General features: G+C 50.5%; 1 protein-coding gene across 1 annotated transcript; it reads right to left on the reverse strand.

The window, feature by feature from the left end:
• Positions 1–5381: 5381 nt before the first annotated feature.
• Positions 5382–8738, reverse strand: LOC146764004 (uncharacterized). Its single transcript, XM_085565552.1, has one exon. The coding sequence runs from the start codon at positions 8204–8206 to the stop codon at positions 7031–7033; it is 1176 nt and encodes a 391-aa protein (XP_085421678.1). The 5' UTR covers positions 8207–8738; the 3' UTR covers positions 5382–7030.
• Between the last annotated feature and the right edge of the window lie 7771 nt (positions 8739–16509).

Raw genomic sequence — 16509 nt, forward strand, 5'->3', positions numbered from 1 at the left:
CCCTGATGACCTGAGGCATCATGAGCCCATCGAGCCAGGAACAACTCCCCCTTATGGTGCCAATCTAAGTCTATCTTTGACACCTCTATTTTTGCTGCCTGATCTACCTGCTCGTTGTTTCGGTGCTCCTCATTAGCCCGACTTTTGGGGACATGGGCATCTACATGACGGACTTTCACCGTTAGCTTTTCCACCCGAGAGGCAATGTCTTTCCATATATCAGCAGCCCAGATTGGCTTTCCTCTATGTTGCCAGTTGGCCTTCTTCCACCTTCCCAGCCAGCCCCACAGAGCATTGGCTACCATCCATGAATCAGTATAAAGGTAGAGCTTTGGCCACTTCTCCCTTTCAGCAATGTCCAGAGCCAGCTGAACGGCCTTGAGCTCAGCGAGTTGGCTTGATCCACCTTCTCCTTCGGTAGCTTGTGCAACTTGGCGTGTGGGGCTCCATACGGCTGCTTTCCACTTCCGGTTCATCCCTACAATGCGACAGGAACCGTCAGTGAAAAGAGCGTAGCAGGTCTCCTCTGCTGGTAGTTGGTTGTATGGTGGAGCTTCTTCAGCCCTTGTCACTTGTACCTGCTCCTCATCATCAGTGAGACCAAAGTTTTCACCTTCTGGCCAGTTCGTAATTATCTCCAAAATCCCAGGGCGATTCAGGTTTCCAATACGGGCGCGTTGAGTGATGAGGGCAATCCATTTGCTCCATGTGGCGTCAGTGGCATGGTGGGTAGAGGGAACCTTTCCTTTAAACATCCACCCCAGCACCGGTAGTCGGGGTGCCAGGAGGAGTTGTGCTTCTGTGCCAATTACCTCCGAGGCGGCTTGAACTCCTTCAAAGGCAGCCAAGATTTCCTTCTCTGTGGGAGTGTAGTTGGCTTCAGACCCTCTGTAACTTCGGCTCCAGAATCCCAGTGGTCGGCCTCGAGTCTCCCCAGGCACCTTCTGCCAAAGGCTCCAGGACAACCCATGGTTCCCGGCTGCAGAGTAGAGCACATTCTTGACCTCTGGTCTCATCCTGACTGGGCCAAGGGCTACAGCATGAGCGATCTCCTGCTTGATCTGGGTGAAGGCTTGTTGCTGCTCAGGGCCCCAGTGGAAATCATTCTTCTTTCGGGTAACCAGATAAAGAGGGCTCACAATCTGCCTATACTCGGGAATGTGCATTCTCCAGAAACCTATGGCACCTAGGAAAGCTTGTGTTTCCTTTTTGCTGGTTGGTGGGGACATAGCTGTGATCTTGTTGATGACCTCAGTGGGAATCTGGCGCCGTCCATCTTGCCATTTCACTCCCAGGAACTGGATCTCTCGGGCAGGTCCCTTGACTTTGCTCTTCTTGATGGCAAAGCCAGCTTCTAGTAGTATCTGGATGATCCTCTCACCTTTCTCAAACACTTCTGCCGCTGTGCTCCCCCACACAATGATGTCATCAATGTATTGCAGGTGTTCTGGAGCCTCACCCTTTTCTAGTGCAGCCTGGATCAGTCCATGGCAGATGGTGGGGCTGTGTTTCCACCCCTGGGGCAGTCAGTTCCAGGTGTACTGCACGCTCCTCCAGGTGAAAGCAAACTGAGGCCTGCGTTCTGCTGCCAGAGGAATGGAGAAAAACGCATTAGCAATATCAATGGTGGCATACCACTTTGCTGCCTTGGACTCCAGCTCGTACTGGAGTTCCAGCATGTCCGGCACAGCCGCGCTCAGCGGTGGAGTCACTTCATTTAAGCCACAATAGTCCACAGTCAATCTCCATTCTTTGTCAGATTTGCGCACAGGCCAGATGGGGCTGTTGAAGGGTGAGTGGGTTTTGCTGACCACCCCTTGGCTCTCCAACTCCCGAATCATTTTGTGGATGGGGATCACGGCATCTCGATCCATCCGATACTGCCAGCCGTGCAGTGTCGAGGTCGCAATTGGCATGCGTTGCTCTTCCACCCTTAGGAGTCCTACTGCAGAGGGGTTTTCTGACAGTCCAGGCAAGGCGTTCAATTGCTTAATGTCTTCTGCCTCTACAGCGGCTATTCCAAAAGCCCACCTGAGTCCCTTTGGGTCTTTGTAATATCCGTTCCGGAGGAAGTCTATGCCTAGGATACACGGAGCATCTGGGCCAGTCACTATAGGATGTTTCTTCCACTCCTTCCCAGTCAGGCTCACCTCGGCTTCCACCAGAGTCAATTGTTGTGATCCCCCTGTCACACCAGCAATGGAAACAGGCTCTGCCCCCACATGTCCCGATGGTATCAGAGTACACTGTGCACCAGTATCAAATAAAGCATCATATTTTTGTGGCTCTGATGTGCCAGGCCATCGGATCCACACTGTCCAGAAGATCCGCTTTTCCCGTGCCTCTCCCTGGCTAGAGACAGGGCCCCTCTAACACTGGTTATTATTCCTTTCCTGGGCATACATACTAGAGGTCCCTTCAAGGGGGTCTGACAGATCGTACCCACAAGCTTGGTCACGGGAGGTTGAGGCTACCTTCACTTTGGTGGAACTCCCCCGGTTAGAGTTTCCCTCCTTGAGTTGACGGACCCGTGCTGCCAGGACAGAAGTGGGTTTCCCATCCCACCTCCCCATGTCTTCCCCATGGTCACGCAGAAAGAACCACAGATTAGCCCTTGGGGTGTACCCTCTCTCTCTAGCTGGGGATTGTTGGGTGCTGATTCTGGGGCCTGTGACTCTCACGGGTGCTGTATTAACCTTCCTTATCTCCTCCCTCATCTCCTCTTTAAACTCCTTAATCACAGCTGAGATATGAGCCTGCATTGGGCCATTAATCATACTCTCATAATTCCTAAGTTTGTTGGCAACAGAACCTATTGTCTCCCGGTGGGTGTCAGCATTGATTGTTGCAATGAAGGTGGTGTATTGAGATGGCCCAAGATTTGCCAGACTCCACAGCATTTGTCCCGTACACCTGACCTTGTCAGGGTCATCATTGTGTCGTCCATCCCTCCCAAAGAGTACCTCCAATACTGCCACTTCCCTCAGCTGTTGGATCCCTTCCTCGAGGGTCTTCCAGCGCATTCTATGATGGTGCTCTTGCATTCTCTCTCTGTGGACAAACCTCTCCCTGACACTCATTAAGAGCCGCTCCCAGAGAGAAAGGGACCCTGGTTCCCTTACAAAAACCTGATTTATACCCGAGTCCTGGGTCAAGGGTCCTAAGTTCCTTGCCTCACCACCGTCCAGCTGCACGCCTGTACCCATAAGATCCCAAACCCAGAGTAGCCAGGTAGCATAAGCCTCACGCCCTCGTCGCACAATGTCTTTATGCAGATTGCGAAGACTTTCGTACGTCAGGGACTCGGTGATGATAGCAATCTCTGGCTCCCCTGTGGGTTGTGAGGTTCCTCCATTCCTGTCCCTATCTGCAGGGTGCTCTGCTTTCACCTTAGACTTCCTTGTTTCTACCGGGGCCACTGCTGCTGACCGTGACTGCCCTTGTGGTTCAGCTGGAACCTGGACAGTTGTAACATTAGTGGGTTCCACAGCTGTACTATTAGACTGTCCCTCCTCAAGGCAAAGGGCCGGTTTCTCACCAGCTGGGGAAATGCACTCCTTCAGCATCTCTTGTATCTCCTTAACCAGAACCCTCACCCAATCTGGGCGGTTCATTTCTGAGGTGGGCTGTGGGGCAGGGTCAGGCTCTGGAGCAGCAGCATCTCGAGTCTGTGGTGTAGGTGTGAGGGTAGTTATCCAGGTTAATCTTCCCTTATCTCTGAATGCTAAATATAACAGGACTATCAGCAACACCACCCATTGTATGGTATCATTAGCACTTAGAAAGGATCTTAACCCTTTGAGAACTGGTGGAGCAGACCCAAAAAGATGGTTAAAAGGTTGGGAGAAAGTTTGCCCAGGTGCTATTTCCTCGCAGTAGGTACCGTTATTAAAGTAACCCCAAAAACATACACTTAACGTGTGGTAGCTATGAATCCATGTACCTGCCTTCCAGAGGAAATTAAAGATCCATGAATTCCTCACCCAATTAACCCAGAAGCCAAACTTGATAACAGACACCGTAGCCTTAGTTATAGGACCCATTTTTAGATAAGGGTCTGCAAATGGGAAAAGTATAGCTACGATCACATGCCACCCAAACCAAGGTAAACTAGACCACATGGTGATGCTGAAGATGTTTTTACACACAACAAAAAAACAAATTACTTAAGAACTGTTAATCCTTTTTCCCTCTCAATGCCCTCGGGCCTCACGTTGATGCGCCAAATTCTGTCTTGGTTCGACAAGACAGGAGTCTGTAAAAGAGGGCAAAGCCTCCTGTGCAATGGAGAACGGCAAACCCCCCTCCCTCTGAATTACCAGGATCTTTAAATTAAAAGGCTCTCAGGCAAAGATATGGGAGTGGGAGTAACAATTCTTTACTAGGAGAAAACTAGACAACAATTTAAAAAAAAAAAAAAGGCAAATGCAATCGGTACAAACAAAACCAGTGAAAGAAAAAAGTCCAGAACCTGGGGAATGCCAGTATCAGTTCTGCTGGGACAATTGCTTCCCTTGCAATAGTTGATGAGTTGCAGCTGCAGAGGTGATCTTTAGAAGGGTACAGTTTTCCTTTGGAGATCTGGTGGCAGTGGGGCCGGTCTTCCTCTGTGCCGGGGTTGCCTCTGAGCTCCGCCGCCGTCGGCTCAGCGCGCGCCGGCTGCTTCGCTGCGAGTGCCGCCGAAGAGAGAGCGAGCGAGAGCTGCTTCCCCCAGAAATCCCGCGAAGAGAGAGAGAGCTGCTTCTCTCGGAGTCCCGCCCAGAGAGCTGCCTCCTCTCCCCAAAAAGCTACCCCTTTAAACAACAATAGAGTGCTTGGCTTCCCCCCTCTGGGTGGGACCCCTCACGGTGTTACATTTACCAGCCCTTCATTGAATCAGTCAATGGTGTATAAACAAACTATTGCCTCTACAGGGCAAAACCATTGTCTCTGAGAGAGATAACAAAAACCTGTCCAACCGGTTTTTTCTTCAACAGATGGCAAATGGAATACAAGCTTATCTTACAACCCAGGACACACAGGAACCCTCAACTCCTTCAAACCCAGCATCCCCCTCATCCCCTGCAAGTTCCTCCCATGGCACCGGCCATGGCCATGTCCCCACTTGTCACTGGCCATGTCCCACCATGTCCTCACCCATGGCTGTCTCCCCACCATGTTTCCATCCCTGTCACTGTCCCCCATGTCTCCATCCATGCCTGTGTCTCCCCATGTCCCTAGGGATGGCCCTGTCCCCCTCCATGTCCATGCGTGCCCATGTCACTCTCCATGTCTAATGCTTTTTCTCTTTTTGAGCCTGGTCTTATAAGCTCCCAGAGATAAGCATTATACCCTTGATAGCTCAGCTACCTCATGTGGCATAAAACAAGCAGGATGGCTCATGTGACAGTGTTGGAAATAAAAAGTTTTAATAAAAGGCAAAAATAAAAAAGCTTTTTACAGAGAAAAGCCAAGTCAGGGCAAGGGTTCTTGCTCTTACTAAAACACTTCACAAAAGCAATTAACTTCTTTTGTTCTCTTCTTTTCTAGGGAATTGCTTAGGTGGGACTTTTTGGCTCCTGTCCAATTAGCTACCCTTAAGTTTGAGGTGAAGTCCCAGAGGTCCTATGAGGTGTCTTTAAACCAAATTGAGGAGAGAAACACCTGGCCTTTTGTCCTTTTTAAGGGAACAAAAGGTTAACTTGTTTACTCTGTCAACAGAGGGCACATTCTTACACGTGTCCCACCATGTCTGTGTCCTACCATGACCACATCCACTAACTTAGTTCAATGTCTATTTTTACTTCAATATTGGATATTTTAAAGGGATAAAGAGAAATGAAAACAAAATCAAAGCCAAAAGAAAGACTTCCATGTCCATGCTGGCTGAGGATCCACGTGCTTGGGTGGAGGGAAGAACCTTTTTGGTGGAGTTTCTACCCCACTGTCTCCAAAATCTTGGTCTTTTCCCCAGTTTTTCCACCATCTGGCTGCAGAAGACACCCTTGGGCAATAGGAAATCAAAATCGTGGAATCCCTGAAGTTGGAAAAGACCTTGTCCTGGTTCAGAGCAAATTTGGGAGAGAACCTCCAAAGGGATTCCTCTGGAAAGCAGATTCAATTGGCTCCTCCCCCAGCCAGTTTGGGAAAAATATCTCCTTGGAGAACAGTGGAAAAAACTGTTTTTTAAAGAATAAAACCTAAACAATATTAAACAATAAAACCTCTTGCTGCTCTAAAAGAGAGACAAACTCAGGAAGTCCCTCCGTGGGTTGTAGCTCAGCTCACTCAGTCTCTTATCAGTCCCTCCGGTGCTGGAAATGCCACAGTCCAGGCCTGGCCCGCTGGGCCACAGGTGTGAGCTGCCGGTGCTCTTCTGGGTGTTCAGGCCAGAGCAGGTTTAAACAGGTCCAAAGAAAAGGGAAAAACAGCCACAGTCCAGGGAACTTCTCTGCCACAGCTAGCTAAAACTAATTAACAGCAAAGGAGAGCTCTGTACCTCTGTCTGTCCATCTGCAACAACCTGGCCCAGGAGCAGGAATGTGGAGGAGTGAGTGCAGTTTCTGAAAACAAACTCTGCCCTTCTCTCCCTCCTTTGCTCTCGGAACAAGTCTTAAAGGTGCAAAAATTATAATTCACCATAAACACAACAAACAACTGGAGATACAAGCATCAAATAGTCAACCTAGGACATACCTCCAAGACCATTCAGTATTCCTTGATGCCACCAGAAGATAGGATTGAATGCAAAAGATTTTATGGAGTTGGAAGTCATTAAATCTGCTCTCCCCAAGGAATTCCCATTGTTGGTCTGTGCCCCAATGGATGTTCCTGCCACTGGGTTTATCTAGGTGCCCACAGGGAATGAGGAAGATGTGGAGCCTCCCAGCCAAGTGTCTTCCCAACACAGATAACCAGGCCCATAGATCACCAAGACTGCCTAATGAAGGTCACTGAGGATCATCCAACGTGGATCCTCCCATAGGGAATGGAGCTGGGAGGAGCATAAGAAGCTCTTCCCACCCTTGGGGAACTCACAGGGCTTCCCCCCTTAGTGGCGCCTCCGTTGGTGTTTGATCAAAACTGATCTCTGTGAGAAGCTCTTCCCACACTTCCCACACTCGTAGAGCCTCTCCCCGGTGTGGATGTGCCGGTGCTCGGTGAGGTCGGAGTTGTGCTTGAAGCCCTTCCCGCAGTCGGGGCAGCGGTAGGGCCTCTCCTCGGTGTGACTCCGCTGATGTACGAGGAGACTGGAGCTGATCCGAAACCTCTTCCCACACTGGGGACACTCGTAGGGCTTCTCCCCGCTGTGGATGCGCTGGTGCTTTCTCAGGTCTGAGTGCCACCCATAGCTCTTCCCACATTCCAAGCACTCATAGGGCCGTTCCCCAGTGTGGATCACCTGGTGCCGAATCAGGGCTGAGCTTTCTCTGAAACTCTTCCCACATTCCCCACACTTGTAGGGCTTTTCCCCAGTATGGATCTTTTTGTGTTCCGTAAGCTGGGAGTTGAGGCTGAAGCTCATCCCACACACCCCACACTCGTAGGGCTTTTCTCCAGTGTGGATCCTCTCGTGTCTCCTCAGGCCAGAGCTGTGCCTGAAGCTCTTCCCACATTCCCCACACTCATAGGGTTTTTCCCCAGTGTGGATCCTCTGGTGTTGCATCAGGTAGCCCTTCTGGCTGAAGCTCATCCCACATTTACCACACTCAAAGGGCTTTTCCCCAGTGTGGATTACCGAGTGCTGTATCAGGCTGCTCCTCTGGCTGAAGCTCTTCCCACATTCCCCACACTCAAAGGGCTTTTCCCCAGTGTGGATCCTCTGATGTTGGATCAGAATGGAGTTCTGGCTGAAGCTCCTCCCACACTCCCCACACTCAAAGGGCCTCTCCCCGGTGTGGAATCTCTGGTGAAGTCTCAAACTGGAGCTCCACCTGAAACACTTTCCACATTCCTCACACTCGTAGGGCCGTTCCCCAGTGTGGATCACCTGGTGCTCGATCAGGTGGGAGCTCCGGCTGAAACCCTTCCCACATTCCAAGCACTTGTGCGGCTTCTCCCTGCCACGAGGCTTCTCCACCAGCTCTGAGCTCTGGCTGGATCTCTGCCCACCTTCCTGGCTCAGGAGGGCTCTTTCCTCCCTGCAGCTCCCTGGGCTGGGTTTGCTGCCACTCCTTGTGCGGGATCTCCAGGGCTTTTCCTCCTCCTCCATTTCCTCCATTTTCATTCCTCCCCGGGAATGAAAAATCCTGGTCTGGGGGAAAAAAAAAAGAACAGAGCATCTTGGACTGGGAGTTTCTCCTGTCCCCACTTCATCTCACCAAGTCATTGGGCATTGTGTGTCTATAAGAACCTCCAAAACACCAAGGTTCAGCATAAAAATCCTCCAAACTTTAAGACACAGATCAAAACCTCCCCAAACATCAAGATTCAGTAAAAAATTCCTCCAAAACATAAAGATTCAGCCCCTAAAAAAAATAAAGCACCAACATTTAACCCAATAAAGCTGAGAAATGCCGTGATTCACCCCTGTGAAAATCGTGGAACCCCTCAACAGTCACGTGCTGCATGTGGGGTGACAATGCTCCTGGGGCTGAGGGGAGGCTATAGATACAAGGAGGTATGGAACCTTGTGGTGATCCTTGTTTCTGCTCCTCCTCCTCCGGTGTCCCTATTCTTCCTCACACTCCTCTTCCTCCTCCTATTCCTCCTTCTCCTGCACAATCCCACCCTCTCCTGCCACCTGCATCCTTTGACCATTCTGTTCCTCAAGCCTGCTTCTCCTTCCCTTCTCCTCCTGCCCCCAGGCCCAGCACCCACTGCCGGCTGCCTCTTCCCCCCACACCCACAGCATCCCAGCGCAGGGGCAGGGATGGAGCTGGGGCAGGTCGGGCTGGGGCAGCGCTGGGCTCTCGGCCGCTCCCGCCCGCACTCGGTCCCCACTGCAGCCGCTCCCGCCAGGACAGCGCGGGGGGGCCCGGCCTTGGCGCTGCCCCACTCCCACCTCCCCAAATTCCCCTCGCGGGGCCATGGGGCCGAGGGGGGGCGCAGGTGGGTCCAGGTGGGGAACGCGGGGAGCTGCGAGTCTGCCTGGCAACTGGTGAGTCATCAGCGCCGCGGGCTCTGATTGGCTGAGCTCGGCCCGAGCCCTGGGGCTGCAGCACAGAGGGGACACCCTGCTCCAGGGGGGATGTCCCACAAACGGGGGACCCCATGGAAGGAACCACAGGAAAGTGTCTTTACAAACAGATGCTCTAAAGCTGCTCAGAGATAGGGCCAGTGATCTGTACATAAGGAAGTAACAGGAGAAGCCATCGGTTTCAGGAAATCTTGTAAGTGATGACACAGACTTCTGCTCAGACAAGGTCCTACTCTATCCATGAACTTCCAGAAACATAAAAAAGCCTTAAAAGAGCCATGAATATCGTTTGCCATACAGAAGTGGGGCGCATATGAAGGAGGTATATAGAAGGTGGATTGGGAAGTCTGTACCTCTCAAGTGCTTCAGCCAATGAGGAAAGCAGAGGGAGATGTGGCCAGGAGAATTAGGATGAAAAGGAGGCTGTGTCCTCCAATTGGAGAGATCCCATCGGGAATGTCCAATGGCCTTTCCCATTTTTTGGAATGAAATTACTTCTACAGGACACCTCTGTCTGGTCTGTGGACAGAATTCTCTGGTGATGTCAGTTTACCTGCACACCCTGGGGCTCATCCCAAATTCCTTCCACCCTCCGGGGCGGGCAGGGAGTGCAGCTGAAGGTGCCTCACCCACTTTGGGTGATCAGCTCCCTTGGCTGGCGGCGGCACCAGAGATTGATTTGGGACCCGGGAGTGACCAGGAGACAGACGAGTGACACATCAGGGGGTCTGTGAAGGGTCAGCAGGGAGAGAGCACTGAAAATCTCATCAGTGAGTGCCCTGGGATCCTCGGGGAGTGAACATGGCAGGGCACCCATGGAGGGGAGAAAAGGGAAAGCCAGGGAGGGGTCCTGGCCAAAGGGGTGATGATCCCAAAATGTCTCTGAAGGGTCCCCTGGGAGAATGTTGAGGTAGTTTGCACATTTCCCCAGAGTTAATTAAGGACATGGAAACCCAGGGGGGCAATAAGGGAAGTGGAGAAGGGATTTGGACAACAGGGGATGGATGGGGTTGGTGTGCTGGAAAGGGATCAGGTGAAGGGGAGTGTGCAGCAATATGGTTCAGGCAAGAAGCAGCAGGAGGAATCTATGTGGTAAGAAAAAGTATGATGGAAAAGAGGAGAAAGAGAAAATTAGTCACGATTGGGATGATTTTCAGCAGGGTCTTATCCTCAGAATTTGCCAGCTGATCCAGATCCTTTCCATCCCCGGTTTCCAGGAGAGGAAAAGCAGGAGGTCAGGATGCCAGGGGTTTCTCTGCGGTGGCAGCGGCAGCACCGGGCGCAGAGGTGCGGCACCGGGAGCACGGGCTGGGGCCTGTGGGGAGCTGCGGGGCCGGGCCGGGGCTGTGGGGCAGCCGGGGCTCAGCGCCGGGCGCTGCCTGACCCCACCAGCCCCGGGCAGGGCCGGCAGTGGCCCCCGGCCCCCAGGAGGCTGCGGGACGCCCCGGCCGCTGCCCGGCCCCGGGGAGCTGCCGGCCCTGCCCGCCGGGGGGGCCGCCTTTGGACACTGCGGCAGGACAGGCACCGGCTCTGCCACACGGGCTGGGCAGGGACCCTGAGCACAAGGGGGAACACAAAGGAACAGCTGGGAAATGCAGAGTGCACATGAAGGATCAGGATTTGCTGTTCAGGATTTGCTTTGGGTCCCTGCAGAAAGGAAAGGTTTTGCAGAAAGCTCAGCAGCTCTCACAGGATGAGCACCCACAGGCAGTGACCGGGGCTGCAGGAGTGGCACAAGAAGCCCTGCAGCACTTGGGCACAAAGGCACAGCAGCTGAAGGCAAGAAGGGATGAGCAAAAGGCCAAGCTGAAGGCAAAGGCCACGGCAGAGTTCCCACAGCCCTGAGGGATCAACCCCAGGGCCCAAGGGGGCCGCAGCACCCAGGGCATGACGGGGTCGGCCACAAGCACCTGGCAGAGGCATTGCCCTCCTGGCCAGGGCACAGCCCACCCAAACAGCCCCTGGGAAGGAGTCAGGGCTCCAGCTGCAGCCCACAAGGACACTGCAAGCACAGACAGCAGCACCCTCAGCAGGAGCAAGTCCACCCCTGCATGGACATGGATTGGCAGGGCTCTCTGAGCTCCCATCCCACCGGGGTCCCACCACACTGGAGCCCTGGAGAACATTCAGGCTGGGTCTGCATCCAGAGGAGGCCTCTCCTGATGGACACAGGGGCCTCTCCATCCACTCTGAATCTTACACCTAAGCGGGACAACTGCTAAAAATGTCTTTGAGTATTCAGGGGAGAAGTAGGAAAGAGGAGTGGCTTTATTCAACCACTTATAGCATATGTGGGAAAGGGTTTGAAATGCAAGAATTTTTACTTGCTCCTAATTGTGACTATAGTTTACAGGGAAGGGATTTGATCACTAAACTGGGAATGAAAATTAACATTATAAAAGCTGACACAGAGGCTAGTTCTGTTGTACCTTTGTGTCATATGTCTGGCAAGGCCTATGCTGAAGTGAACCCAGAAGTGTGCGCAGCCTCAGGGAAATGGGGAAAATTAGATATGGAGCCTCTTCAAAGTACTTTGAAGCAACCAGCACAAGTGTTGTCTAGAAGCAACACCCTATTCCAAGGGAGGGAAGAATGAAAAATGCATATTATATGATTGGCTCATTGCAAATATTAAAATGAATCCTATATGTGGTATGTTGGAAAGTTATGCTCTAGTAATCTCTTTTAAGTAGTGCTGTATTAATCTCTTTTAAGTAGTGTGCTACATACAGTTTTTAGCCTATAGCATGAGATTAAAATAGAAACTATGTGACATAAGATACTTTTTGTAACTAGCTCAAGGAATGGAAAAGATAATAAAGAAATTCTTTGCATTATTGATGCTGGATAGAGATCACAGCAACAGACAATTGGAACCCCAGAAAAGAATCATTGCCTCCTTTCCAGAAAAGCTCAGACTTCCAGGAACCAAGAAGGCTGATTTACAACATGGGGGGGAATCTAAAATTAAGCAGAAACACCCTGGTTTGAAAGGAATGTTTGAATCATGTATGAGATATATGAATATGCAATAGGCTATTGCTTTTAAGGGGTAGTCCTTTATAAGCAAGGTGTGCTATTTGGTGGAGTGCCAGGCAACCAGACTCCATAATTGTTTACATTTATTGTCTCTTATTGTCCTAATTTTTATGACTATTTTCTTACTAATAAAGTTCTAAAATTTTAACAAAAGTGAATGGTGTTTTTCACAGGAAGGAAGGGGAATTAGACAAAGCGCAGGACAAACCCACAGAGCTGTGTGTGCTTGTAAGAGCCTGGCACTGAAATGCCCTGAGCACGAAGGCTTCAATAGCTTCTGGTAAGACCATGTCAGCTAAAAGGGGGCAAAATCAATTCTGACTTCTTCAGCAACCACTGGATCACTTATTAAGGTATTTCTAAAAGAAATAATTCCAATAAAAGGGATTGTGGAAGAAATAGAATCAGACAGTAGAACTCATTTTACAGGAAAAATCCTTCAGGGGGTTATTTCAGCTTTAGGAATACAATGGGACCTCCATAACCCCTGGCACCCCCACAGCTCAGGTTGGGTAGAAAGAATGAATAGGGAACTAAGGAAACACCTTTGGAAGCTGGGGATACAAACCAGGATGCCATGGGTACGGCTTTTGCCATTGGCTTGGGCAAGAAGAAGAGCCAGACCCAGGGCAGATATTCAATTCAATCTCCCATGGAACTGATCTTGGGAATTCCTTACCCTGGGAATTCTCCACCTAGTGCAGGGTGGAGATAAGGGATGCACATTTAAAGCAGTCTGTGGCCAGAATCCTGTCTCTGGTGCAATCTCTTCCCCAGCAAGCTGGGCTGGCACAGAGCCTGACTTGGCACTTTGCTGCTCCCAATGATATGTATGTTTGTTATAATTTGCACCAATGTAATATTGTTGTATTTGGTTAAGGGAAATATGATTTGACACGTATAATATTTTGTTATTGCAAAGCACACACGCCAGCACTGAGAACTGCCCCCCCCCACATATTGGTTACACCAATACCGGCTTTCTTGGACAAAGCCTCATTTACAATTTAACACATGTGGCTCGCCTGAAGATGGGGAGATGGGCTGCTCAGAAGGGCGATACTGGAATGCCTGGGCACTGATCATCCTGGTAACAACCCTAGATTGGGATTGCTGAACTCCTCCGGGCTGATACATCTGAAAGCCACGGCTCCATAACTCCATCAGAGGATCGAGGATCATCCACACCTGGACTTGGATTGTTCAACCTTGACTCAGAGAAAAGAACTTTATGAATATGTGGGACTTTGAATAGAAAGAAAAGGCAGACGGCTGAAATCCCAGCCTTGGGCAGAAAATTTCCTGTAAGAACTGCAGGGTCCAGGAGGGTGTGTGTGTGCCTAGGGTAGGGGAACCTCTGCCAAATGGCGTCCTTCCTGTCACACACCCAGTGCCGACCCCAGGCTCAGCACTGTCCTTCTCCTTGTGGCTGGCTCAGAGAGAATTTGACTCTAAATAAAATTTTCATTTTTCATTTTTATTTGGATGGACAAATTTTCATTTATAACACCAACATCCAAGCAGGACATGGGCTCTGCCTAAGGAGTGCAAAGCAGCACCACTGGTGGCCAAGTGGCGTGGCCCATGCCAAGGGGCCCCGAGGCCAGAAACAGCCGCCAGCACAGCTGAACACGGGGGGACCCCTCAGCCTGGGCTCCAGGTCTCTGCAGCCCCGGAGATTTGCACTTCCCGCCTGCAGCAGGAGGATGGGAGGCCCCCCTGAGCCTGCACTGAAGGCAGCGCAGCAGCAGCCAGGGCTCCACAGCGGGGCAAGGCCCTGGGCCTGCCCACACCTCCTCTGCTGAAATCCTCGGCCTGGCCACCCTCCTTGGGCAGCTCCAGCCACCGGGGCCAGCCCTTGCTGCCACTGCTGCAGCTTCAGTGCTCGCTGGGCCTGCACTGCCACAGCTGCTGGGGAGACACCGGGACAATTCCACTCACTTACACTCACACTGCATTAGCTGGGTTGGTGGAAAATGTAGCAAGTTTCATTAAAAAAAAAAATTATTTCTCTACTCAGGCTTGGTTTGCCTTTGCCTTGGGGAAAGAAATTTTAAAGGTTTTGTTAAGGGCTGTTACACCACTCAGTGGAGATGAGTTTAACATCTCAACCCACTGGGAATACCCCAAAAGATACCACAAAACATCAACCCCAGCAGCAAACAGCAACCAACACCTACCCCAGACACTGCCCCCAGCAGAGTTAGAGGCACCTGGTCTGCAAAAGGCTGAGAAGGAAATCCAGGAGTTCGAACCTAATTAACATCAGAGGCAAAGAAATCTGGGTCCAGTAGGAAACCAAATACTAAAAACTACACAACTTGGAAGCAATGAACATGAAACCAATGGATTTAGATTGGTTCAGACTGTATAAATTTAGGAAAATCTAGTAAAACTCACATGTCATGGGATAATTTTCTCTGCACAGCCAGCCTATGTGTGAATGAAATGATTTCTGTTGCACATCTTTGCCAGAACCAAGGAATGCCTTGACTCTCTAGCACTAAAGATATTGTTGGAAATTTTTTTTCCCTGCAGTTTCAGAGACAAGATTACACTATGAGAATAACTTTCCGAAATAATTGTCCTGGCTTGTAAGATAAGCAGGTATTCTATCTGCCGTCTGTTGGAGGTTGGGCAGTTTTCTTATCTCTTCCAAGAACAAAGTCTCCCTCTGGGGAGATATCTTCTGTTCATGGACCATTGAATGACTCACTGCATGACCAGTAAAGTTACATCATCCCATTGTGAGATGCTCCACCCAGAGGGAGGAGCCAACCACCCCTACCTGCATAAAATCTGCACTTTTTGGGACACTGAGCAGCTATTAGCTGGATTTCCAGAAAAGCAGCTCATTTCTCTGCTGGATTCCCAGAGGAAGACCAAGCCCAACTACTACCAGACCTCCAAAGAAAACTCCACCCTTCTAGAGATCGCCAATCCAGCAGCATTTCATCTGCCACTCCAGGAAAAACAGCCACCATTTATCTAGACTACTGCCAACACCCTAACTCCTCAGGGTGTTAGGTTTCCTACTCTATCACTAGTTTTGTTTGTACTAATTACATTTTTATTGTTATTATTTTTATTTAGTTTTTCTCCTAATAAGGAACTGTTATTCCCATTCCCATATCTTTACCTAAGAGCTTTTTTTGAAATTGTGGTAATTCGGAGAGAGGGAGTTTACCTTTTCCATTTCACAGGAGGCTCTTGCCTTCCTTCACAGACTCCTGCCTTTTCAAACCAAGACAGAGCCCTTGGACAATCTTCCACCCCTGTACCTGAATTCTCCTCCCCAGGCTCAGGCCCCTGTGCCTGCACCAGCGGGGCACCCGCCTCAGCCTGCACAGGCACAGGCACCGCCGTGTAACACACAGCCCTCGGCTCCGGTGCTGCCGGACCCATCAGGTCCCTCCCAGCCCCACCTGCACCACAACAGGCAGACGATCCCGGGCACACACCTCCCCCTGGGAAAACTGCTTATCCTCCAGCTAGCAGAACATGGTGCAAGACACGGAGAGAAAACCATGACGATAGTGAGGAGGAAGGGGACAGACCCAGTCTTTACCCTCTAAGAAAAGTACCAACCGCTCCCGGAGTCATTGGGTACGTAAATGTGCCGATCAATATGGGAGATGTAAGAGCTTTCAGCAAGGAAATGCAGAAATTAATGGATAATCCTCTAGGGGTGGCAGAGAGGCTGGATGAATTTTTGGGGAACATCATCTATTCATATGATGACATCTGCACCATTCTAAGGTCGTTATTCAACGCCAAAGAACGGGACATGATACGGCAGGCTGCAATAAATGATTGAGAGCACAGGAATCCCCAGGGAGGGAGTGGCACGAGAGAAAGCCTGAACAGAGGCCATCATAGAACACCCAGGCAGAGAAGGATCAGTCTAAAATGATAGGGCTAAGGAACATGGTAATACAGGGAATTTGGGGGACGGTACCAAAGGGACAGAACATTAGTAAAGCATTGGGGGAATGCCAGGGGAGGGATGAAATACCCACCAAATGGCTGGAGAGGCTGAGAAAGAGCCTCCAAATGTATTCGGATACCGACCCTAATTCACCTGTCAGGGGCTATTCTGTTTAAAACACAATTTGTTGCTAAATCATGGGAGGACATATGGAAAAAGCTAGAAAAAATAGAAACTTGTCAAGAGAAAAGCCTCCAAGAATTGTTAAGGGAGACACAGAAGGTTTACATGAGAAGGAATGATGAAAAATAAAAAGCACAGGCAAGGATACTGGTGGCGCAATAAGGGAAGTGCAAAAACAGGAGCAGATACAAAATCCCGGAAAGCTGGCACAAACACAACAGCCCCAGGGAAAACCTAACCC

Source organism: Lonchura striata, chromosome 36 (genome assembly GCF_050655825.1).
Source record: "Lonchura striata isolate lonStrDom1 chromosome 36, ASM5065582v1, whole genome shotgun sequence".
NCBI classification, from domain to species: Eukaryota; Metazoa; Chordata; class Aves; order Passeriformes; family Estrildidae; genus Lonchura; species Lonchura striata.